This window comes from Nelumbo nucifera, chromosome 7, assembly GCF_055504915.1.
Source record: "Nelumbo nucifera cultivar China Antique chromosome 7, China Antique-T2T, whole genome shotgun sequence".
NCBI classification, from domain to species: domain Eukaryota; kingdom Viridiplantae; phylum Streptophyta; class Magnoliopsida; order Proteales; family Nelumbonaceae; genus Nelumbo; species Nelumbo nucifera.
Window position 1 is genome coordinate 57,195,884 of NC_142655.1, and position 25,063 is coordinate 57,220,946.

The 25,063-nt window shown below is 41.4% G+C and overlaps 2 protein-coding genes across 3 annotated transcripts; one reads left to right on the top strand and one right to left on the bottom strand.

The window, feature by feature from the left end:
* Positions 1–52: 52 nt before the first annotated feature.
* On the top strand, positions 53–23,872 carry LOC104599714 (uncharacterized). Of its 2 annotated transcripts, XR_002022785.2 has the most exons (3): positions 53–3,563; positions 22,969–23,581; positions 23,686–23,872. XR_002022785.2 is itself a non-coding variant. In XM_088891263.1 (2 exons), exon 1 carries the CDS (start codon positions 436–438, stop codon positions 3,517–3,519), a length of 3,084 nt encoding a protein of 1,027 aa, XP_088747389.1. In that variant the 5' UTR covers positions 53–435; the 3' UTR covers positions 3,520–3,563; positions 7,422–7,562. The 2 variants fall into 2 exon arrangements, 1 of the variants encoding a protein (XP_088747389.1); XM_088891263.1 differs by lacking the exons at positions 22,969–23,581; positions 23,686–23,872 and adding an exon at positions 7,422–7,562.
* On the bottom strand, positions 18,689–19,429 carry LOC104599835 (uncharacterized). Its single transcript, XM_010262576.1, has one exon. It carries the CDS (start codon positions 19,427–19,429, stop codon positions 18,689–18,691), a length of 741 nt encoding a protein of 246 aa, XP_010260878.1.
* Positions 23,873–25,063: the final 1,191 nt, after the last annotated feature.

Genomic DNA, 25,063 nt, shown 5'->3' on the forward strand with positions numbered 1-25,063 from the left:
TGATAAAATGACCTCAAACCCACTTAACAAATTTTAAACGCAGGAAAGCCTGCACGTTAAAACTTAAAAGCGAGCCGCTGCAACCCTCCCGTTGTTTCAAATTAATTCAAGTCTCCCAGAAATCCAGAATAGTCGCAGAGAGTACAGAATCATTACTTGGGTCTCTCCAATCCTCCGTGGAAAAGAACCCAACAAAACCAATTCACTGATGTAACTTCTTGGTTTTGTGAGGTTTCAACCATTAAAAAATCGTTTATCCCCTTCTTTTTGGTTGAGAGATTTGAGTACCAATTACCAAGCAAAACCCTTAAATTTCTCTTAGAGAGGAAAAGGAAAACCCGGTTGATGGTTTCTTGTTTTGGCTAAATTGAATTGACAACTTTCTGGTGTTTGCTCGTTGGTACTAATTGGGTTCGAGTTTGATTTGTGGTTGAAATGAGTGATTTTGATTGCCGGAAAGTTCGAAATATTTGCATTCTTGCCCACGTTGATCATGGCAAGACTACACTTGCTGATCATCTCATTGCGGGCTATTCTGGTGGGTTACTCCACCCGAAGCAAGCTGGTCGACTGAGGTTTATGGATTACCTCGACGAAGAGCAGAGGCGGGCAATTACAATGAAGAGTTCCTCTATAGCTCTCAAATACAATGACTACTCTATCAATCTAATAGATTCTCCGGGGCACATGGATTTCTGCTGCGAGGTCTCGACTGCTGCTCGATTGAGTGATGGTGCCTTGATCCTGGTAGATGCTGTTGAGGGAGTTCATATACAGACCCACGCTGTTCTGCGCCAGGCATGGATAGAGAAGCTTACGCCTTGTCTGGTCCTCAACAAAGTTGATCGGTTAATCACAGAACTAAAATTGAGTCCTGAAGAAGCTTATAATCGGTTGCAGAGGATTGTTCACGAAGTTAATGGGATTGTGAGTGGATACAAGTCAGAGAAGTATCTTTCCGATGTAGATTCCATACTTGCTGCCTCTGCCGGTGAGATGGGGGTTGAGAATCAGGAGTTTGTGGATGACGATGAAGAAGACACTTTCCAACCCCAAAAGGGAAATGTGGCTTTTGTTTGTGCTTTGGATGGTTGGGGCTTTTGCATTAGCAAGTTTGCCGATTTCTATGCTTCAAAACTTGGGGCAAGTGCAGCTGCGTTGCAGAAGGCTTTGTGGGGTCCTCACTATTATAATCCTAAGACCAAGATGATTGTGGGAAAGAAGGGAATCAGTAACTTGAGTAAGGCTCGGACGATGTTTGTGCAGTTTGTGCTTGAACCACTCTGGAATGTCTATCGGGCAGCTCTTGAATCCGATGGAGAGAAGGAATTGCTGGAGAAAGTCATGAAGTCATTCAATTTGTCTATACCTTCTCGCGAGCTTCAGAACAAGGACCCAAAAGTTGTGCTTCAAGCTATCATGAGCCGCTGGCTTCCTTTGTCTGATACAATCTTATCCATGGTGGTTAAACGTATGCCTGGTCCCATTACAGCTCAGTCTTTTCGGATCTCACGGTTGCTTCCAAAGAGGGAGGTAGTGGACAATGGGGATAACTCTGATGTGCTTGTAGAGGCAGAACAAATCAGAAAATCTGTTGAGGCTTGTGATTCTGGCCCAGAAGCTCCATGTGTTGCTTTTGTATCTAAGATGTTTGCTGTGCCATTAAAAATGCTCCCTCAAAGGGGACCGAATGGAGAAGTTGTGAACAATTTCATGGAAGAAGGAGGGGCCGGGGAATCAGATGAGTGTTTCCTAGCCTTTGCAAGGGTTTTCAGTGGGGTTCTTTATTCAGGACAAAGAATATTTGTGCTGACAGCTTTATATGATCCATTGAGAGGGGAATCAATGCAGAAGCATGTACAGGAAGCAGAGCTAGAGTCCTTGTATCTAATGATGGGGCAAGGCTTGAAGCCCGTGGCTTCTGTAAAGGCAGGAAATGTTGTGGCAATTCGAGGCCTTGGGCAGTATATCTTGAAGAGTGCCACTCTCTCATCCACAAGAAATTGTTGGCCTCTATCAAGTATGGTTTTCCAAGTTGCTCCAACTTTGAGAGTGGCAATTGAACCTTCTGATCCAGCAGATATGGGTGCACTTATTCGGGGTCTCAGGCTTCTGAATCGAGCAGATCCTTTTGTAGAGGTTACTGTTTCTGCAAGGGGGGAACAGGTGCTTGCAGCTGCAGGAGAGGTTCATCTTGAGAGATGCATAAACGATTTGAAAGAAAGATTTGCGAGGGTAAGCCTGGAAGTCTCGCCACCCCTTGTCTCTTATAAAGAAACCATTGAAGGGGAGGGATCTAATCCACTAGAGAATTTAAAGGTATTAACTGCTAGCTCTGATTATATTGAGAAGACAACACCAAATGGACGATGTGTTATTCGAGTGCATGTCATGAAACTTCCACCTATGCTCACTAAGCTGCTTGACGAAAGTGCAGATTTACTTGGAGAAATAATAGAAGGCAAACCAGGACAAAGAAACCAAATCTTGGGAACACAGAGAGGAAAGTGTACTGTTGAAGGTGATGATCCAATTGAAACACTTAAGAAATACATTGTCAATGCTGTAGAGAGTGAAATCAAAACTGGAAGTAAAGAAATAGATAAGGAAAGAATTGAGAAATATAGAAGTCTGTGGCATCAATTTCTTCATAGGATTTGGGCACTTGGACCTAGGCAGGTGGGTCCTAATATCCTCCTTGTTCCCAATTCCAAAGGTTCAAAGATCAATGGTTCTGTTCTTATTAGGGGCTCTCCAAATGTATCAGAGCGATTGGGGTTTGTGGATGTAGGTAGGATGAAAAATAGAGATGAAGATATACCTGATCAATCATTGTACGTGGAAGTGGAGAATCTTGAGAGCAGTGTGGTATCTGGGTTCCAACTAGCTACGGCAGCTGGACCATTGTGTGATGAACCCATGTGGGGTTTGGCATTTCTTGTAGAAGCTTATATTGTTCCATTAGGGGTGCATTCTGATGAGTCTGAATCTTCAACTCAGCAACTAGATCAATATGGAATTTTTTCAGGGCAGGTTATGGCAGCTGTCAAAGATGCATGCAGGGCAGCTGTGCTTCAGAAGAAACCTTGGCTAGTGGAAGCCATGTATTTCTGTGAACTGAACACACCAACTGAATATCTGGGTCCCATGTATGCTGTTCTCTCCAGGAGGCGGGCCCGAGTTTTGAAGGAAGAGATGCAAGAAGGATCTCCATTATTTAGTGTACATGCATATGTACCAGTTGCTGAAAGCTTTGGGTTTGCAGATGAGCTTAGGAGATGGACTTCTGGAGCTTCAAGTGCTCTACTTGTACTTAGCCATTGGGAGGCACTTTCTGAGGATCCTTTTTTCGTACCCAAAACAGAAGAGGAGATTGAAGAATTTGGAGATGGTTCAAATGTTCTACCAAACACAGCAAGGAAACTTATTGATGCTGTGAGGCGGCGGAAAGGCCTCCCTGTGGAGGAAAAAGTGGTCCAACATGCAACAAAGCAAAGGACCCTAGCCCGTAAAGTGTGATATTGTTGTTTGAAAGGATTACCAATAGCACTAGAAGTTCAATTGTAAGTTGTTTCATCAATTTACTGGAGAAATGACATACGTTTATAAAATCAAACTTAATTGCAACTATCTTTTTTTTTTCAATGTTTCATGGATTGCATTTTTCATTAAAATGAAATTGATACAATTATTTGGCCACCATTTACAAGTCCCCTTGCGTCCCACTAAGTCTATTTGAAAAGTCCTGGCAAGGTAACTAAGACCTGATGTAGGAATTAGGAAACTTCACATAGATCTTATTTGGTTGTGTTCAAGAACACTTTTTTATGTAGTTCAAATCAATGTTTTAAAAAGCATTTTGAGGCATACACCTCAAACACCTTTTGCATGGGGCGTGTGCCTCTTGTATGCCTCATGCACCTCATGCAGAAAGGAAGAAAGAAAGAAAAGAAAGAAAGGAAAAGCAAAGCAAAGGAAGATAGGAACAAAGGAAAGAAGAACTATGCTTCCTGTGCTTGAGAGGCTTACTGCACCTCTTGCATTCTGAAGTACACCTCATGCCTCTGGGTAGTGGAAGCCTGGCTTCACACCTCTGTGTTTTAAAACATTGGTCCAAAATTCAAATAACCTAATTTGCTTGGACCAAGTTTTGGAGAATTTGTTTCAACTTTCAACTATGACAAGTATTTAGATGAATTGTTAAGTTTGGATTGGTTTATTATTCGAGTAGGGATAAACTGTATTTATAAAAAATGGGTTTGTAGAAGTACTAAAGCTATTAACTTACCAAAAAAAGGTCGTAAAGCTATAGGAAGGAAACCAAAAGTAAATTCTAATGCCTTAGCATTTCCTTTGTTCAAATATTTTTGGCTGTTGGTTACACCTTATAAATTATATGTGAAGTAGGACCAACTGGCAATGATGGTGTGACCAAAAAAAAATATGGTAATGATGGAGCTTATGGAGATCAAAGTAGCACTATTATTTTGGTTAGGTCCACTGTTAGGGTGGTTCTATTTCCGCTAGATCATTCACATTTCTCCAATGCATGAGAATTTTATTCTCCTTGGTGTAGAGGGAGTGGAAATTGAGAATTATTCCCTGTTTGTCAATCACAACAGACCTCTTGGTCCATGGTCCTTGAGTCATCATATTGGAGAAAGTAGAGTTAGGTTTCTAGGGTGGACAGCTTGTTCAGATGGATACCTAGAGAAACCGACTTAATTGATTAGGTGAGGGGTTGAAGGGTGTAGAGAAGATGGGCCGAATGGCCCATAGGCTGTTACTTTATATTATCTTTATGTTCTTCTCTATAATGGGCCTTATTCTGGGCCCATACTCTTCTATGTTTCTTTTTTGTAATTTCTTGTTCAACTAAGGACCTCTCTTGTAATTACTCAAAGATTAACTTAATAAAAGAGTATTAGAGTGTTAGAGGGAGGTTTAGTTCGAACTCCTCATCCTCTAACTCTCCTTGTCGCAGCTCTCTCTCTCTCTCTCTCTCTCTCCTTCTCTAATCTTCTCTTGTTAGTTTTTCTGGTTTTCTTGCACAGTCCCATACTTCTAGGACTGTTTTTCAACTTGGTATTAGAGCGGGACTGAGCTTAGCGTGGCTCTCATGTGGTTGTAATCCAGCCGACTGCATGAGGGTGTTTTAGGGCTGGAAGTTTAGACTCACTTGCCTGACTCTTGGAGGTCATTGAAGGGTGCCCAAGACTTTATTCACTTGGAGATTAGTTCGGTGACCAGGAAGAATCAGAGAGATAGATTGTTCGGCCTGATTTGAAGCTCAAATCAGAGATTCATACGACTGTAAGTTGCTTCAGTTATTGCTGAGTTGTTGTTGGGTTATTTTTCTGATTTGGGGAGCTATTAAAGTACTCGAAACTCCTCTATATCTGCTCTATTGTTCGGTTGTTGCTGGACTGTTTTTACTCAGAGATTTCTGGGTTATTTTCTTATCTTATTGGACTGCCAAGTGGCCAAAACTTGTTTGGGCTCAGTGGTACGAGTCTCTACTTTAGTTCAGCTACTTCTTGAACCTATACGGAGTGTTCTTGAAGTGATTCTTGCTAGTTAACAATGAAGTGTTGACTGCTGCATACATAGTGTTTGTAAAAAGGCCTCTTAAGTACTGTGGATTATATTTTTTGTTCTCTTTGGGAAAATATTGTTGGGAACCAAGAATACATAGTGTTTGGAGGTCGGTTGATTGTTCCTTTAAGGCTGAATCAGGCCTTCTTCTTCTTGAAAGTGCTGCCACCGAACTTGGTTCTCATGGCTGTTAGGCCTGAACTGAGTTTGTGAGTTGTTGTGTTTGTTGTTTATTCAACTCAATCTGAGTTCTTTAAAATCAGTATACTATTGGAGGCTTGCCGAAACCCTAATTGAAGTTGTTACATAATGGACTTCTCAGAAATTGAGAACAAGAGGAGTATTGTTGAATATGGACATACTTCGGGAACTACAATTGATTCCTTGTTGGCTGTAACTACAGTTAAACTAGATGGAACCAATTATTTGGCCTGGTCACAATCTGTAAAAATTCATATTTGTAGTAGAGGAAAGTGGGGGTTTATCTCTGGGAGCAAGAAAGCTCCCCTAGTGGATGATCCCTCTTATGAGAAATGGGTGCAAGAGAATTACACAGTGATTGGGTGACTTGTGAATTCAATGCAGCCACAGATTAGTCAGCATTATCTCTGGATGAATTCGGCTAAGGAAATCTGGGATAGTGTTGCAGAAACGTACTCCTAGAAACTGAATGTAGCCAGAGCCTATAAACTAAGGAGTGATGTGAAGAATCTGAGACAGGGGGAGAAATCCCTAGCAACATATTTCTCCACCTTGAAATCTCTGTGGCAAGAAATTGATCTAATAGAGGCAGTGACATGGGATATTCGAAATGATGCAGAGACCTACAGGAAATTAGTTGAAAGGAACAGGGTTTTTGAGTTCTTAACTGGGCTAAACCCTAAATATGACATCACAAAACAAAATATTCTGTCCAAGGAAAGTGTCTCACTATCACAAGCATATGCTTTAGTCAGTAGTGAAGAAAGCAGAAGACAGGTACAGGTACAAGGAGTTGGCACTAATGCATTTGCAAATATGGGGGTTAAACCCAAAGGAGTTATAAGGGCTCCCAGTGGCACTGGAAAGAAAGAGGTTGTCTGTGAATATTGCAAGAATCCAAAGCACACCAAGGACAAGTGTTGGAAATTACATTCCGTACTTGTTCCTGCTCGATTTCAGAAGAAAAATGATGGTAGGAAGACGGGGAGTGCAAATGCAGCCACGGGTACAGATGCTGAAATTGAGTCTGCCTGTGCACAATTGACAGTCATGAAGGCTGAGTATGAAAAGTTTGGAAAGATGATCAGCCATCTTGAAGGAGTGACCTCATCATCCAACCCTTCAGAAAATTCAGGCACCACTGCATTTGCTCACTCAGGTATAAGGGCTTTTGCTAACCATGCAACCACCTCAGGTAATCCTAAGATCCCTTGGATCATAGACTCAGGTGCTTCTGATCACATGACCAATCTTTCCACTTTGTTTGTTTCATATGATTTGCTTCCTGGTTGTGACAAAATCACCTTAGCTGATGGCTCTCTTGCCTCTATTTCTGGCAAGGGAACTGTCAAGGCTACGGACTCCTTACTCCTATCCTCCACCATTCATGTACCTAAACTGAATACTAATTTGTTATCTGTAAGTAGTTTAACCAAGGCATCAGCTAAGGTGATGGCTCTCTTGCCTCTATTTCTGGCAAAGGAACTGTCAAGGCTACGGACTCCTTACTCCTATCCTCCACCATTCATGTACCTAAACTGAATACTAATTTGTTATCTGTAAGTAGTTTAACCAAGTCATTGAATTGTTATATAACATTTTTTCCTTCTCATTGTGTTTTTCAGGACCTGGAGTCTCGAAAGGTGATTGGGAGTGGCCATGAAGCAAATGGAATATACCTGCTTGACACTCATGGACAATGCATTGATCATCCTAAGAATGCTGCCTTTGGATCTACCTTGTCAGAGTCTGTCAGTCGAATCATGTTGAGTCATTGTCGTTTGGGTCATTTGTCTTTTTCTGCTTTAAGTCATCTATTTCCTGAACTGTTTAAGGGAGTCAGTGTGTCCAATCTTAATTGTGAGTCTTGTCAGTTATCAAAGCATTGTAGAAACAGTTACCCTTTGAGCAATAAAAGATCTTCTCTTTTTAATATTGTGCACTCTGATGTGTGGGGGCCTTACCACTTATCTTCTATGGGGGGTTACAGATATTTCATCCTGTTTATTGATGACTTTTCTAGATTCACTTGGATATACCTAATGAAATCCCGTGAAGAAGTTCCAAGACTTGTGAGGCAATTTCATGAATTTGTTTTAACTCAGTTTGATACCAGAATCAAGATTTTCAGATCTAACAATGCAAAAGAGTATTTTGAGAAGAGTTTATCCTTGTATCTCTCTGACATAGGAGTTGTTCATCAAAGTTCCTGTGTTAGAACCCTTGAACAGAATGGAGTTGCTGAAAGAAAAAATAGGCATATTGTTGAAGTTGCAATGAGCCTTTTGTTTTCCTCACATGTTCCCACAAGATTTTGGGGTGATGTTGTTCTCACTGCTACCTATCTCATAAACCGTATGCCATCCAGGGTTCTAGGGTTCAAATCCCCCTTCAGTCTTCTTCATCCAAACAAGGATCTCTTCCCGATTCCTCTCCGTTTGTTTGGCTGCACCTGTTATGTTCACATTCCAAGTGTCCAGAGACATAAGTTTGAACCAAAAGCCCACAAATGCATCTTCCTTATTTATTCCCCCATACAAAAGGGTTACTGTTGTTTTGATCCAAAGACTGGCACTCGATATGTCTCCATGGATGTTACATTTGATGATCTTTCTCCTTTTTTATGGGTCCTCTCAGGAAGGACATTGTCAACAGGGGGAGAGTTTGTCACAAGTGTTTGCTCTTCCTCTCCCTGTCCCAGCTGAGTCTCTTGATGGGCCTGTGTCCTCACAACATGAATTAAGGGAGGACCAGTCACTTCTTCTTCTTGTCCTAGTACTTCTATCTCTTTACCTCCTCGTCCTACCCACAATCCCAAGGTGTATCAAAGGCAAAGGTCCAGGAATGAGCAAGTTGTTTCTCTTACAACAGATGAGCCTCATACACTTCCAATCGCAGATGAGACAACATGTGTTGTTTTAACCTCTTTGGAACCATCTTTCCTGGATCTTGATGTTCCTATTGCTGTTAGGAAAGGAAAACGGAAGTGCACTGCACACTCCATTTCCAAACACCTTTCTTATGACCTACTTTCTCCTTCATACTTTGCCTATCTCTCTTCAGTTGCTTCTAACCCTATTCCTAGATCTGTGTCAGAAGCTCTTGAGATTCCAGAATGGAGAGATGTCATGCAATCTGAGATGGATGCCCTACACAAAAATGATACTTGGGAAGTGGTGGATTTGCCTGAAAGGAAGGATCCGGTTGGTTGCAAGTGGGTATTTACCATTAAATACCGGACTGATGGGACTATTGAGAGGTATAAGGCCAGACTGGTTGCCAAAGGGTACACACAGACGTATGGGATTGATTACTTGGAGACCTTTGCTCCTGTTGCGAAGATGACATCTGTGAGAGTTCTCTTATCTCTGGCAGCTCACTTTGATTGGCTCCTTTATCAGTTGGATGTAAAGAATGCATTTCTGAATGGTGACTTACATGAGGAAGTCTATATGTCTCTCCCTCCAGGAATGTATGGAAATGAGATGCAAGGAAAGGTATGCAAATTGAAGAAATCTCTTTATGGCCTCAAACAATCTCCTAGAGCATGGTTTGAGAAATTTAGAACAGCACTTGTTAAATTTGGCTACACTCAGACACAGTCAGATCATACTCTTTTTGTGAAGAGAAGTGAATCCCTGGCAGTCTATCTCATTGTGTATGTTGATGACATTGTTGTGACTGGTAATGATGCCTCAGGAATTCGTGCTCTTAAGTCTTTCCTTCATACAGAATTTGAGATTAAGGATCTGGGGGAATTGAGATACTTCCTTGGCATAGAAGTTGCTAGATCCAAGAATGGGATTCTTATCTCCCAAAGGAAGTATGTCCTTGACTTGCACTCTTAAACTGGGAAGATGGGTGCTAGACCAGCTGCAACTCCTATTGATATGAGTCACAAACCGTCTGCTTCAGATGGGACATTGTTGGAAGACAAAGGGGTTTTTCAGAGACTTCTTGGGAAGCTTCTGTACCTGTGCATGACTCGGCCAGATATTGCATATGTTGTTAGCTGTATTAGCCAGTACATGCATGCACCTAGAGATACTCATATGGCAGTTGCAGAACGAGTTCTGTGTTATTTGAAAGGCTCTCCGGGAAAAGGGATTCTATTTACCAAGCATGGACATCTGAAACTCAAAGCCTATACTGATGCTGACTGGGCTGGAAATATTTATGACAGAAGATCTACTTCAGGGTATTGCAGTCTGGTGGCTGGTAATGTTGTCTCTTGGAGGAGCAAGAAACAATCAGTTGTGGCCCGATCCTCAGCAGAAGCGGAATATAGGGCCATGGCACATGGAGTCTCTGAACTGTTGTGGCTAAGGTCTTTGATGGTGTTAGAATGTTAGAGTGATGTTCGGCTGATAAGAGTTCTTATTAGCCCATTCTTATGTTTAACTTATCTTGTAACTAGGCTTGTGTTAATGGGCCTAATCCTGTTTAATGATTTAAGTCATCTGGGTGTCCCATCACTAATCAGGGGCATCCCAGTAATTTCTTGTACCTTGTACTATATTCATCTATAAATAAAGGACTGGTCGACTGGCTAGTATAGTTCAACATTCTCTTCAGTTCTGTGGTTCTCTTCTCTTCCTTGCTACTTTGAGTATAGCTCTTCAGATTACATGGTATCAGAGCATTAGCTCCTTCCTGGTTTCAGCAGGCGCACTCTCTTCTCTTGCTGTCTTTTCATCTTCTCTCTTCCTTTTCTAGGTTGCTGCAGTGAAGACCTAGGAGTGTAAGAGAGTAAAGCAAGTTCGAACCTAGGGTTTCTCTTGGTTGTAGGACTCAAGGGAAGTAAAACCCAGAAGTAGATGTCCTACTAGATTATCTCCAGCAAATAGTAGCTATTGGGCTACTAAGAGAGGTCTGTACAGGACAGACCTAGTTGAGGACTGATTTCAGCAGTCCTAGCACTAGCCGAAAGGGGGAGAGCTTCCTCTACAGTTGCAGCTCCGTGCTCCAGCAAGACTTGCGCAGAACAAGTGGTAAAGACTTAGCCTTCTCTACAGTTGCAGCTTCGTGCCCCAGCAAGACTTGGGCAGAACTGTGGTAACTGCACTGCACAGTTACTTCAGGTTGCAGAACAAGCCCTAATTGAAGTAACTTCAGTTACTAGCATTGTGAACTGGTTCAGTTACAGCCCTGTACTTGCTACTTCGGCCAGTCCTAAACAGCACTGCACAGTACCTGAACTGTGAACACTTCTACAGCACTGTGAACAACTCTTGGACTGAAGTCAGGATGTCCTCACTATCCGGTGAAGTTTCCTCTAGAGATAACAGACCTGTTACAAGGTCCTCAAACCTGGAAAACCCTAATCTGCACAGCTTGCAGATTACAAGCGTGCTGCTAGATGAGTATAACTTCAGAGAGTGGTCTGTCTCAGCAATGTTGTTCATTACCTTTCGTGAGCTCAGGCTATTTGGATGGAGACAAGAAACAACCAGAAATTGGCAGTCCTGAATACACCGTGTGGCGCAAGGAAAATGCTACAATCATGTCTTGGTTGTTGGCCTCTATGACTCCTAGGGTGACCAGAACTGTTCATCACTTCCCCACAGCTGCTAAAATTTGGGAGAAAGTATCTAAGACATATGGCCAGAAAAAGAACAATGCTAGAATCTACAGGCTGAACCAAGACATTGCAGCCCTAAGGCAAGGAGACATGTCCGTGGCAACCTACTTTGCAACACTGGAAGGCCTCTGGGAAGAGCTTGACCACCATTTGATTTTGGATTGGGAAAATGCTAATGATAAGGGGAGGCATGATAAGCAGATTGAGGAAGGCAGAGCCTTCAAGTTTCTGGCGGGTCTTGACCCTGTATATGAAGGTATAAGGTCACAGATTCTAGGGAGAGATGAATTACTTGAGCTTCACCATGTCTACTACCTGGTGAGGAATGAAGAAGTAAGGAGAAAGGAGATGCAAGTTGACTCCCAGACACAGTCAACAAAACTACCTAGAGAACATTCAGCCTTAGTCTCCACTTAGGGGAATAGATTTTCAGACAAGAAATCCCTCAAGTGTACACATTGTGGTGGTGAGAAACACACAAAGGAGAAATGTTGGGTCTTGTACCCTCATCTGAAGCCAGCTGCTCTGAGAAAGGACAAAAGGCAACATAAGGGCCACACAGCAAGTGGGAATCTTGCCACCAACAACAGTAGTGACAACTCACAGAGTATTCAGACAGTGTCATCTTCCACCGCAAGGCAGGCTGCCGACTCCTCTGGACCAAGTACTTTGGGCTTCACAGCTAGTGAGGTAGAGGTTCTCAGTCGGGCATTAGCCCGTCTGAAGAACAATTCTTTAGCTTCCACCTCTCTTGCCAAATCAGGTACAGCCTCTGCATTTAGTGCATCTAGTTCCATTAATTCTACATCTTGGGTGATTGATTCCGGAGCCACTGACCATATGACACATATGTCCTCCTTATTCTCCACATATCATTTGTTGTCTGGCCAGGATAAGATGAGAGTAGTTGATGGGTCCCTCTCCACCATCTCTGGAAAGGGGGTGGTTGACCTAAGCAAGGATCTCTCTCTTAAATCAGTCCTACATGTTCCTAGTCTTACCTCAAATCTGTTGTCTGTTTCAAAGCTTACAAAAAACTTGAACTGCAGTATAACTTTCTTTCCTTCTCATTGTGTCTTCCAGGACAGATTGACGAGGAGAACGATTGGGAGTGGTCATGAGTATGGGGGCCTCTACTATTTTGATGAAGATGTCAGCTCAGCCTTGCAAGCTTCTACTACTAGTCCGGAAAGTGTGGAGTCAATAGCTAGGCTGCAGTTGTGGCATGCTAGGCTAGGTCATTTGTCATTTTCTTCCTTAGCAATGTTGTTTCCCGAATTATGTAAGGGCATTCCGAGTCAGAGTTTAATTTGTGATGTGTGTCAAATGTCAAAACAATGTAGATCAATATATCCAATTTCTAGTAATGAAATTCAAGCCCCTTTTGATTTGGTTCATTCTGATGTTTGGGATCCTTCACCCATTGTTTCCATTGATGGCTTCCGTTACTTTATCAGTTTTATTGACCATTATTCTCGGTGCACTTGGATTTATCTGTTGAAAGGATGTGAAGAAGTTCCCCGTATAACTATGATGTTTTGCAAAATGGTTGAAACACAATTTGATAAAAAGATCAAGCAATTCCGTTCAGACAATGCAGCTGAATACTTTGAAAGATCCCTGAACTCATTCATGGAAGATGCAGGCATGTTACATCAATCATCATGTGCTTACACCCCTTAGCAAAATGGGGTCGCTGAGCGCAAGAACAGGCATCTATTGGAGACAGCTCGAGCCCTTCTTTTCCAGCACAATGTGCCCAAGCAATATTGGTCTCAAGCTGTTCTCACTGCATCATACCTAATAAATCGGATGCCATCTAAGGTACTGGGTATGAAGACCCCTTTCTCTGTTTTGTGTCCCACTCTTCCAGAATTTCCTCTTCCCCCGCGGGTTTTTGGTTGTACATGCTTCATACATGTGAAAGATCCAAAGAAGACCAAACTGGATCCTAAGGCTACAAAGGGAATATTTTTGGGGTACTCTCCTACGTAGAAGGGGTATAAGTGTTATGATCCTGTCTCCAAGAAAATTTATGTCACCAGGGATGTAGTCTTTTTTGAGTTTCAACCCTATTTCCAGTCTTCTCAGAATCCTCTTCTGGGGGAGAATAGTGGGTTGGAAGAGGATTCTCATTCTCCCTTCTTTTTTGTTCCCATTTCATCACCTTCCACTACTACTAGCTGTAACCTTCCGGGTCAACCTAGTGAGACTTCCACTGTGCCAGTTGCTTCTCCAGATTCAGCTGATACTTCTGAAGGTTCCAGTAAACAAGAGAAAGAGATACTTACATACAGTAGAAGGAAGAAGGCCCCTCAACCTCATGATTGCAACCAGTTGAACTCAGATCAATCTGTCTCTGCAATCCAAGGTAATTCTGATTCATTCAATTCAGATTTGGATCTTCCTATTGCTCTCCGTAAGCCTGTTCGTTCTTGTACCACTCGGCATCCCATAGCCGATTATGTTTCTTACTCACACTTATCCCCTGCCTATCATTCCTTTGTGTCTGCTCTTTCCTCTGTATGTGTCCCTTCCCAGTATTCAGAGGCGGCATCTAATCCAAGGTGGAAAGAAGCCATGAATGAGGAGATGAAAGCCCTAATGAAAGCAAGGACATGGGAATTGGTGGACCTGCCAGAAGGGAAAGGCACTGTTGGGTGCAAGTGGGTATTCACAGTAAAGCACAGGGAAGATGGGTCAATTGAGAGGTACAAGGCCAGACTTGTGGCAAAGGGATTTACACAAAAGGAAGGAATTGACTACAAGGAAACCTTTGCCCCAGTAGCAAAGCTCAACACAATCAGGGTTCTACTGTCACTAGCAGCAAAATTCTCTTGGGAACTTCATCAACTGGATGTGAAGAATGCCTTCCTAAATGGTGATCTTCATGAAGAGGTATTCATGGAACCCCCACCTGGATATGATGTTGGAAAGAAGGTATGTAAACTAAGGAAAGCATCATATGGTTTGAAGCAATCTCCCCGGGCATGGTTTGAGAGACTTTGTTTGGCCATGAAGAAAGTAGGGTATACTCAGAGCAGTGCAGATCATACATTGTTTACAAGGAGACAGGATGACAAACTTACAACACTCATTGTGTATGTGGATGATATGGTGATTACTGGAAATGATGTGAAAGAGATGAAGAGGCTGAAGGAGTTCTTAGCTTCAGAATTTGAGATCAAAGACCTGGGAAATCTAAGATACTTTCTTGGAATTGAAGTTGCTAGATCAAGAGAAGGAATCTACATATGTCAAAGAAAGTATGTGCTAGATCTCCTAGAGGAAACAGGCATGATGGGGTGCAGGCCAGCAGACACTCCAATAGAACCAAGCCATGGATTACAAGAATCAATGGGTGAGGAATACTGTGATAAGGAAAGGTACCAAAAGTTGGTAGGAAAACCGATATACTTATCCCTTACTCGGCCAGACATTGCCTATGCAGTGCATGTTGTCAGTCAATTCATGCACTCACCAAAGACCCCTCATATGAGAGCAGTGGAAAGAATCCTCAGATACTTGAAGACTTGCCCCGGGAAAGGAATTCTATTCAGAAAAAACAGTAGACTTGAAATTGAAGCCTACACTGATGCTGATTGGACTGGGTCTGTTGGAGACAGAAAATCAACCTCAGGTTACTGTACATTCTTGGGAGGAAACCTAGTCACATGGCGTAGTAAGAAGCAGAATGTTGTGGCTAGATCAAGTGCAGAAGCAGAATACCGGGCTATTGCACACGGGGTTGCTGAACTCTTATGGCTCAGGACTCTCCTTAATGAGCTTGGTATCAAGACTGAGGGTCCTCTCAAGTTGTATTGTGATAATAAAGCTGCTATCAACATTGCCTACAATCCTATGCAGCATGACAGGACAAAACATATTAAAATTGATCGACACTTTGTCAGAGAGAGAATTATTTCAGGAGAACTCTGTGTGCCTTATACTCCATCAGAGATGCAGATTGCAGATGTATTAACTAAAGGGCTGGCATCAACGAAGTTCAGGGACATACTTGGCAAGCTAAACGTGATTGATATCCATGCTTAGCTTGAGGGGGAGTGTTAGAATGTTAGAGTGATGTTCGGCTGATAAGAGTTCTTATTAGCCCATTCTTATGTTTAACTTATCTTGTAACTGGGCTTGTGTTAATGGGCCTAATCCTGTTTAATGATTTAAGTCATCTAGGTGTCCCATCACTAATCAGGGGCATCCCAGTAATTTCTTGTACCTTGTACTATATTCATCTATAAATAAAGGACTGGTCGACTGGCTAGTACAGTTCGACATTCTCTTCAGTTCTGTGGTTCTCTTCTCTTCCTTGCTACTTCGAGTATAGCTCTTCAGATTACAGATGGAAGAACTCGGGATTGATTATGACAAGCCAATGATGTTGTACTGTGATAATCAGGCTGCCATCAACATTGCCCACAACCCCGTACAACATGATAGAACTAAACATATTGAGGTTGATAGACACTTTATTCGAGAAAGAGTCTCTTCAGGTGAAGTGTGTCTTCCATTCATTACCTCTGATGGACAATTGGCAGATTTCCTCACCAAAGGTCTTCCCAAGGCAAGGCTTCTGCATGACATTGGCAAGCTGGGCATGATTAACATCTATGCTCAGCTTGAGGGGGAGTGTAGAGAAGATGGGTCGAATGGCCCATAGGCGTTACTCTATATTATCTTTATGTTCTTCTCTGTAATGGGCCTTATTCTGGGCCCATACTCTTCTATGTTCCTTTTTTGTAATTTCTTGTTCAACTAAGGACCTCTCTTGTAATTACTCAAAGATTAACTTAATAAAAGAGTATTAGAGTGTTAGAGGGAGGTTTAGTTCGAACTCCTCATCCTCTAACTCTCTTTGCCGCAGCTCTCTCTCTCTCTCTCTCCTTCTCTAATCTTCTCTTGTTAGTTTTTCTGGTTTTCTTGCACAGTCCCATACTTCTAGGACTGTTACTTTCTAGGGTGGACAGCTTGTTCAGATGGATACCTAGAGAAACTGACTTAATTGATTAGGTGAGGGGTTGAAGGGTATGTGTGTATTGGGGATTGACCATCCCTGAGCAGCTTGTTGTATTTATTTTTGCCTTCTTAAGGGTGGTATCTTTCTAATTTTGGGTATCTTGTATGTATTCCTTCAGCAAGCATTAAAGACCAATTGTTGATAGTAGACAGAATGCATAATGTATGGTCTAAGACACCCTTCTTGTGTAGGCTAGGCCCCATCCTACTTACCCTTTTATAATTTTCTTACCTCCTAGGAAAGAAAACCCCAAAACATGTGATTTCCTTGCACACCCTGCCTAGCTATCATATTTTCTAGGTCATTGCCCAACCTCTTAACCCATTTTACACTTGCTGCCAACTCCTCAACTAGTCTCTGCACCTTTATCATGTTGTCTCTATGCTTCAATGCATCTTTTTGCTTGTTTTTAAGCCATTCCACAGCTACCTTAGTCCCCTTCCATAATTAAATTGCCATAGTTGAGTGGTCTTTCCATTTTCAGCCCTTGTAGCACTGCTAATATTTCTGCTCTGGTGGAGTTGCCATAGGACAACAGAAAATATGCCTAGCACTGTCCCTAAATTTACCACCAATGCCAGAAATTCCATGTTCCCAAACAAGCAACTTTCAAAATTTAGCTTTATTTTTCCACTGAAAGGTGGGCACCGCAACAAAGAAGCTATAGGAGCTACTCAAATTGTATTTATTCCTTGGTATATCTTCTTAATAGTGCATTTTGCCACTTGCCAGTCCAAGCTTCCATTTCTAGGCAAAGAAGAAAAAAGTTGATGAATCGATCAGACGATCAATTAATCCAGGTGCTCAAGGCAGGAGCTCTGAGTGTGGAAGGAGGGAGAGAAGTGGAAGAGTGACTGGACTATAGAGGATCAATAGGGACAGATCCCAAAAGATTGAAGCAAGATGATGTTTAGCTGGAGAAACAGGTTGAAGATTGAAGCAAAGAATTTCCTACTTGAGGAAGCTAGAATCAAAGGGAAACCTGCAGTAAAGATTGAGTTTAAGGTAGCATTGGTACTGCTAGTGGGAGATGCTATAGACTGGTTTGGAGGATTTATAGTGGGTGCAATTTCTTCCAAAAGGGATGGTGAATAGAAAGCAATGGAAGAAGTTGATGAAAGATGATATTTTGCAGAAAGAAAAAGGAATGATAAAGTTTCATTGCTCTCTGTCAATATTTTGGGCAAGGGAAGAAGAAATCAGTTTGCTTTCCTGAAAGAAATGAAGGTGTAGGCTGGGCAGAGATTCTCAAGCAATTACAAGAGTTTTTATTGTATCTAAAAGGCAGTCTCTTAGCTCTCAATATTGGGCAAGAAATTGAAAAAGAAAAAGCTTACAGGATTGAAATAAAGCAAAAGGAAAAGGTTTTAATGGCGAACTATCTTGGGTCAATCAAAATGGATCATAAATAAGGGTAAGGAACAATGGGAAAAATTACTAATATTATAGCAAAGGAAAAGATCGAAGACTGGTTAGCAGTAGGCAAGGTTAGTATAGATTGTTGAGATTGAGAGGGTCGATTACGGTGAGTCCTTTTGACATTAACAAAGTGGTCTTGGATTTCCTGGAGGTAGAGATTGCAAATTCTTTGTTTCAAACTAAGGTTGGTTAGGTTTTAATTTCAAGATGGTGTCCAAGTTTGAACTCTATGTTGGAAGGTTGAAGCTAGAATTAGTTAGGGTTTTTGATCTGCCTTTCCATCTTTGGCAACGAGTAATCATTGAATCAATTGTTGCAGTTTGTGGGGGTTGTTTGAGAGGATATTTTTGTATGGGGTCTTCACTCTGTGATGCTAAGTTTGGCAGGTATGAAGCCTGAATTCATCCCCAGGAAGATCAAAGTTATCTGCAATGGACTGGTTCATACATTTTGGCTTGTAATGTCCATTGAAGCTGCTCTGTGGAGGGGAGTTGTATGGTAGAATACAAATATGTTGAAGAATTTGAATAACGTGGCACTTCCGGATTGGTTATTTCAAATGATCTAAGAAATGTCGAGTGATGACTGGGAGGGTTTGAAAGGAATAAAGATCTGTCACCAAAGTCTTAATTTTAGTCATGCCTTGGAAGACGAAACACATGGAGGTGGTGGTTCCCATACGCAAATGTTTACTTTTTAAGGAAATGAAGCATGGCCAAAGGTTAGTTTGAACTGGGACTTTTTTTTTTCTTTTTTGAGGAAAGGTAAGGTAAACTTTATTGATAAGAAATACTAGTACAAAAGCCCCCCAACGGAACACGGAACACCTTAGATGGGGAAACAGCCCAAACATAACAAGATTACTGATGCCATAGGCTCCTAGAGTTTAGCCTAGCCCCCAACTGAGCAGCCTGATTTCCCTTCGAAGCCGAGACCCAAGAAATCAACTTTCCAAAAGAAATAGATATCAGGTCTTCCGGATCCTTGTAGATAATCTGAAATAGTCTTTTGTTCCTTTCTGCCCAAATGGTACTGATGACTGCAGCCGGAATGTACATCCACACAGCTGAAGCAAGCCTTGACAATCCCTGTAACCCCCAGCTCCACAACATCTCCTTCACCGAAGCTGGCATTGACCAAGCAAGACCCACCGAACCAAGAAAATGGTTCCAAATTCTAGCAGATATTGAGCAGTGCAGAAACAGGTGACTGTTATCTTCCAATCCTTGACCACATAACACACAACTCTGATCCTGAATATGAACCCCTCTCTTACATAGGTGGGCTTTAGTTAAACACCTGTCTAGATCTGCAGCCCACACCAGAGCATTGATTTTTGAGGGAGAGGTTGGTTTCCAGATTCTGGAAGCAAGCATGTCTTCTGAAGCACTCATTATCAGGTGAGTGGCAAATGACTTGACAGAGAAGAGGCCATCTGTGCTCCAAGTCCAGTACCAGCTGTCTTCTTTGAGCAGATTTAGTGGTTGAAGGGAGAGCAGTTCAAGTAGATCAGCCAGGTCAGGAATTTCCCAATCCTGAAAGTTCCTTCTGAAAGAAGGGCACCAGGCTACTGAGTTCCTTCTTAAAGGGAGAGCAGACATGTGGGTTGGTTTTCAATCATCAACTGGCCGATTCAAACCAAAGGTCTTAGTTTCATTTAAACAGTTACATGAGCTAGGTTGGGTTGTTGATAGGCACTTGGAACAGTCCATCATCATCCCCAATTGAGCCCTACTTGAATAAAAATAGTTCTAAAAGGAGCATCTTACCTTAGTTGCCTTCACCTAGCAGCAATGGTGTAAGTCCTGAGAAATCTAAACGGGGAATTAGTAGCAATATGAAAGACATAGATCTTGGATCAAAAGGGTGTTTCAAAAGCACTACTTTGGGAAAGAAGTATTCAAGTGAAAGGCTAAGGGGGTAGATGAGAAAGTTTTGTGTTGGTGCTTCAAGGTAGTGTTCAAACCACATTATAGAAGAAACCAGAAGTAAGATGATATGTCTACTCACCAAAAAGCATCTCAGAGTTCTGAACCTCACCTGATCTAAGTTGCTTTCTTGTTGAATATATTTCCACAACCAGATTTATCTGATCTAAGTTGCTTTGTCATTGGATATATCTCTGAAACCAGATCTGTGAGAGCTTCATCTACCTCTGATCTAAACCCTCTTTTCCAGATTAGTGGCTTTCTCGCTAGTTCTAAGCTCCTGCATTACCATCACATATACCAAATCTATTGGACTTCACTGTATCTGTTGGAGTTCAGTCAAGCTAAAGAGGAGGATAGGTGGAGAAACAGGGTTACTCTGCCACACACTGTATTAGGAGGTTGGAGATTGAAAATTTGTTTTCATTTTAGAAAACATAATTTTGATGGTTTCAAAAGCATGACTGTTATTTTCACTTCACAAAACAAAAAAAAGAGTTGAAGACCATTATTTTTTTTTTTTTTGATAATGTGGCAATTCTGAAAACAAGTAAAAGCAAAAACGTTCTCATTGTTGAAAACCCCCTTATTAGTGGACCCAAGCTCGGATTCAAGATGAGTCTCAGCTAACATGGCGTGAATTCACAATTGAACTTAGCTAGCTTAGTTTTTTTTCCTCACCTTCTTCTTCTTTTGTGGATAGGCAACTTAGCTAGCTCATCTCATTTACAGCTCTAACTTTAACTAGTTAGAAATATCATACTATGACATTTTTTGTTGCAATGTTTTCATTGTTATGATTCGGCCTGCCTTGGAGTTCTATTTGTCTAAGATCGATTATGTAGAAAGAGGTAGAAAGGTGGAAGAAAGAGAGAAAGAGAAAAGGAGAAAGTCTAGTTTGAATTGGAAGTCTAAAGAACATAACTCCCATTCGGCCAGACAGTGCTTTTTATTATTAAAATAATTGAAAAGACATATGTGCCCGTATTTAAGGAAGGAGCACTAGTTCTAACACAACATTACAGATCAACAACCTTAATCTAGGTATAAGGACAGAAATACCCCTACGCTAACACTCCCCCTCAAGCTGGTGAGTATATATCATATACTCCCAGCTTGTTACATATGTAGTCCACTCTTCCCCGATTCATGCCTTTTGTAAATAAGTCAGCCCACTGGTTTCCTGTATTAACATATGTAGTGTCTAGCTCTCCATTTAGCACCTTCTCCCTCACGAAGTGACAGTCAACTTCAATGTGCTTGGTTCTTTCATGAAACACCGGATTAGAGGAAATATGAACTACAGCCCGATTGTCACAATAGAGCTTCATTGGAGTATTGATGTTGTACCCTACTTCCTGTAGAAGGTTCCTTAGCCACAATTAATTCACAAGCAGTGTGTGCCATAGCCCTATATTCTGCTTCTGCACTACTTCTTGCCACGACCGTCTGCTTCTTACTTTTCCATGTCACCAGGTTACCTCCCAAGAAAGTGCAATAGCCTGTGGTAGACCGCCTATCAGACATAGAACTGGCCTAGTCAGCATCCGAATACCCTTCTATTTCAAGTTTTCCGCCACTCTTGTATATCAAACCGCAACCCGGAGCCCCTTTTAAATACCTCACAATTCTCAGAACTGCATTCCAATGAGGAATCAGAGGTTTCTGCATGAACTGGCTTACCACACTAACCGCAAATGAGATGTCTGGTCTAGTAATGGTTAGGTAGTTCAGTTTACCCACAAGTCGTCGGTATCTGCCAGGGTCTTCAAACACTTCACCCATATCACTGCTTAGCCTGGTATTTGTGTCCATAGGTGTTTCAGTTGGTTTAGCACCCAACAAGCCTGTTTCTTCCAGCAGATCAAGCACATATTTCCTCTGGCACAGATTAATACCATACTTGGATCTTGCTACCTCTATCCCCAAGAAATATTTCAGTTTACCAAGATCCTTTGTCTGAAAATGATCCTGCAGATAAGTCTTCAGCCTATCAATACCCATGTTATCATTCCCAGTAATAACAATATCATTTACATACACCACCAACAGTATTTTTCCTCCCGGAGAGTCATGACTAAATACAGAATGATCAACTTTGCACTGTTTCATACCAAACTTCTTTACTACCTCACTGAACCTACCAAACCATGCTCGAGGAGACTGTTTAATGTTGCTGATCTGTAATGTTGCTGATCAGTAATGTTGCTGATCTGGAATGATCAACACTCCAATGAAGCTCTATTATGATAATCAGGCTGCAGTTCATATCTCCTCTAATCCAGTGTTTCATGAAAGAACCAAGCACATTGAGGTTGACTGTCACTTTGTGAGGGAGAAGGTGCTGAATGGAGAGCTAGACACTACACATGTTAATACAGGAAATCAGTGGGCTGACTTATTTACAAAAGGCTTGAGTCAGGGAAGAGTGGACTACATATGTAACAAGCTGGGAGTATATGATATATGCTCACCAGCTTGAGGGGGAGTGTTAGCGTAGGGGTATTTCTGTCTTTATACCTAGATTAATGTTGCTGATCTGTAATGTTGTGTTGGAACAAGTGCTCTTAACTTAAGTAAGGGCACATAGGTCTTTTCAGTTATGTTTAATAATATAAATATTTCCTGGCCGACTGGGAGATGTTATGTTGACTCTTTCAGTTCGAACCAGAATTCTCTCTTCTCTCTTTCTCTCTCTCTTTCACCTTTCTTCTTCTACATAACTGATCTCAGACAGGCAGAACTCTAAGGCAGACCCGAATTCTAACACCATGTATGGCTATACCTGCTATTACGGCTGTCCAACTCAGTGTGTCCCTTTCAGGCAGTTCTTCAAAAACTCTAATAGCTTTTTGAATACTTCCACATCTCCCATGCATGTCCACAAGAGCTGTTCCAAGTATCAAATTCACATTTAGCTTATGCCTAAGCACATAGTTGTGTGCTTTTTCTCCTTGTTCAAGGGCTCCCAGATGAGCATATGAAGCTAAAACACTAACCATGACTGTTTCATTTGCTTGTACTCCTGACTGTTTAATGATTTAACCATGGGCTTGAATGCCCATTCCTACACATCTCAGCACATGGTTTCACTAAATATGGGAATGTTAGATTGTCTGGAAGGAGGCCTTCCTGCTGAAGCTTTCTATAGAATTGGAAGGATTGTTGGGGGGTTCTTGCTGCCTGAATAAACTCTTACCATTGCATTGTAGATGAAGAGGTTGGGGTTTTGAAATTGGGAGAAGATTCGTTGGGCATAATCTAGAAAGCTTGTTCCATGGTTGGGGTTTGTGCAAAAGCCGATCAGTCAGCTAGCTGCGAATATGTCAGTGATGATATGGGTTCTGATCATATAGGCATGAATTACTTTCAGGTGAGAAATGTTGGAGCAAGTTTTCAACAATAAGAGTTTTGGGTTATTTAATCTGAGTGTTCTAACTACATAACTACAGATACTACTATTACTGCTACTGCTACAATCATTCATGATTAGATTCCTCCAATGGTTTCAGAGATGGTTAGAAACTTGAAAATGGACCTGGGGGGGGAGACTAGTCTATAAACTGAGATTCATTGCAAGCTGGGTTTTGAGTTTTTGTGAGCTATTCTTTTAAATGATAATCAGAATTTAGGGCTAAAAAATAGAAAAGCAAAAACATAAAGAGAATGATACTGAGATAACCTCAACAAGTCCAAGGGATGGTGTTCATGCCACAGTCTTTCAAGAGGACCACCACCATATTTTAGATGGGGGAACAACCTTCACCTAATGGAAAGAAAAGGAAGAGAGTGCCTGAGAGCCATTCTCAACTTGATCCCAGACAGGTAAGCTAGGTTATATTTTTATGCTCTTTTTATTTTCAAGATATTGATGTTTACTCTTGTGTTATTTAAGATATTAATTTTTTTCCACTCCCCATGGGTAACAGAGTGAGATTGAACCGCAAAGAGATGCTTCACAGGAGACGCTAGTTAGTCTCAAGGAGCAGAATGCAGGCACTAATTCACATTTGTAAGTTAACAGGTAAACAAGTTAAAGACCAGTCCCAGAATGGGGAAGGTCCAAAAGAAGATTACATCCATGTAAGAGCAAAAAGAGCCCAAGCTACCAATAGTGACAGCCTGGAAGAGAGGGTGAGTTCTTATTATGAGTTATCCATGTTTCTCATGGTGGAACTTCCTTGTCTTCAGATTTTGAGCATGTGTATTTCAATATATGGGTTAGAAGAGAAAAGATTAGTGAGCGGGTTAGATATCTTCAAGATCTTGTTCCAGGATGCAACAAGGTACTTTAAGAATTTAAATACTGTATTTTTGTGCTTGTGCAAGCTCTTGTTTAGCTTCTCTTAACTTTTAATTAAATTGCTGTCATCTACAATTATAGATTACTGGGAAGGCAGTAATGCTCGATCAGATTATCAACTATGTGCAGTCACTGCAACGACAGGTTGAGGTATGATACATTCTGAAAGCCAGGAGATTTATACATTATGAGAAAAGTATAGTCCATGAACTCCTCTGTACCCTTACCAAGAAAAGAAGGGAAGAAGAAAAAGAAAACTCCACAGAATATGGACATCTAGACTAACTGTTCAGCACATAATGATCCATTATTCCAAAAATCAATTCCACTAGATGCCACTAATAGCTGTTTTATCTGTCATTTGCCTTCTTTTTTATTCAAACTCTTGAGCCAATTTCTGAGCCATCCACGTTTCAGCACTAAAATGAAAGGCATTCATTTGATCTTTTGGTTCTAGTCCTTGGGAGTTATTTCTATGACAGAATCTGAAGCTCTTCTTTAATGGGAAACAATATCCCATCTCCCATAAGTTGATCACTTAGCTTCTGTTGCTCAGCATTTACTGATCATGTGGATGTGGACTGAGCTCACATCTGCTGTGACCATTGTACAAATTCTTGCAATTGCCCAATAATACATGGACATGATTCTATTTGTTTTAAATTAAAAATACCAGGTGATCTGCTTTTTGATTGGATCACCAGTTTGTCCTTGTTTTATTCGTCCATCACAGGAATATGCCCTGACCATGGTCGCAGCAGATGCTAGCACAAGCAGACCACTGCAAGGTCAGTTAATAGTGTTCTAGCTTTCTTTGTCCAAGTATGGAGATGATTTCTTTTATAATGGACCTCTTGTTATGTTTTGCATGTTATACTATGCAAAATTAAATGCTGAACCTTAGGATTTTCTGCACATTTTCCTTTTAATAACTGGAATCAATAATTTAGCTTATCATGTTATTTACCAAAAAAGAAAGTTATTGTTTCTTAATGTTATTGCCC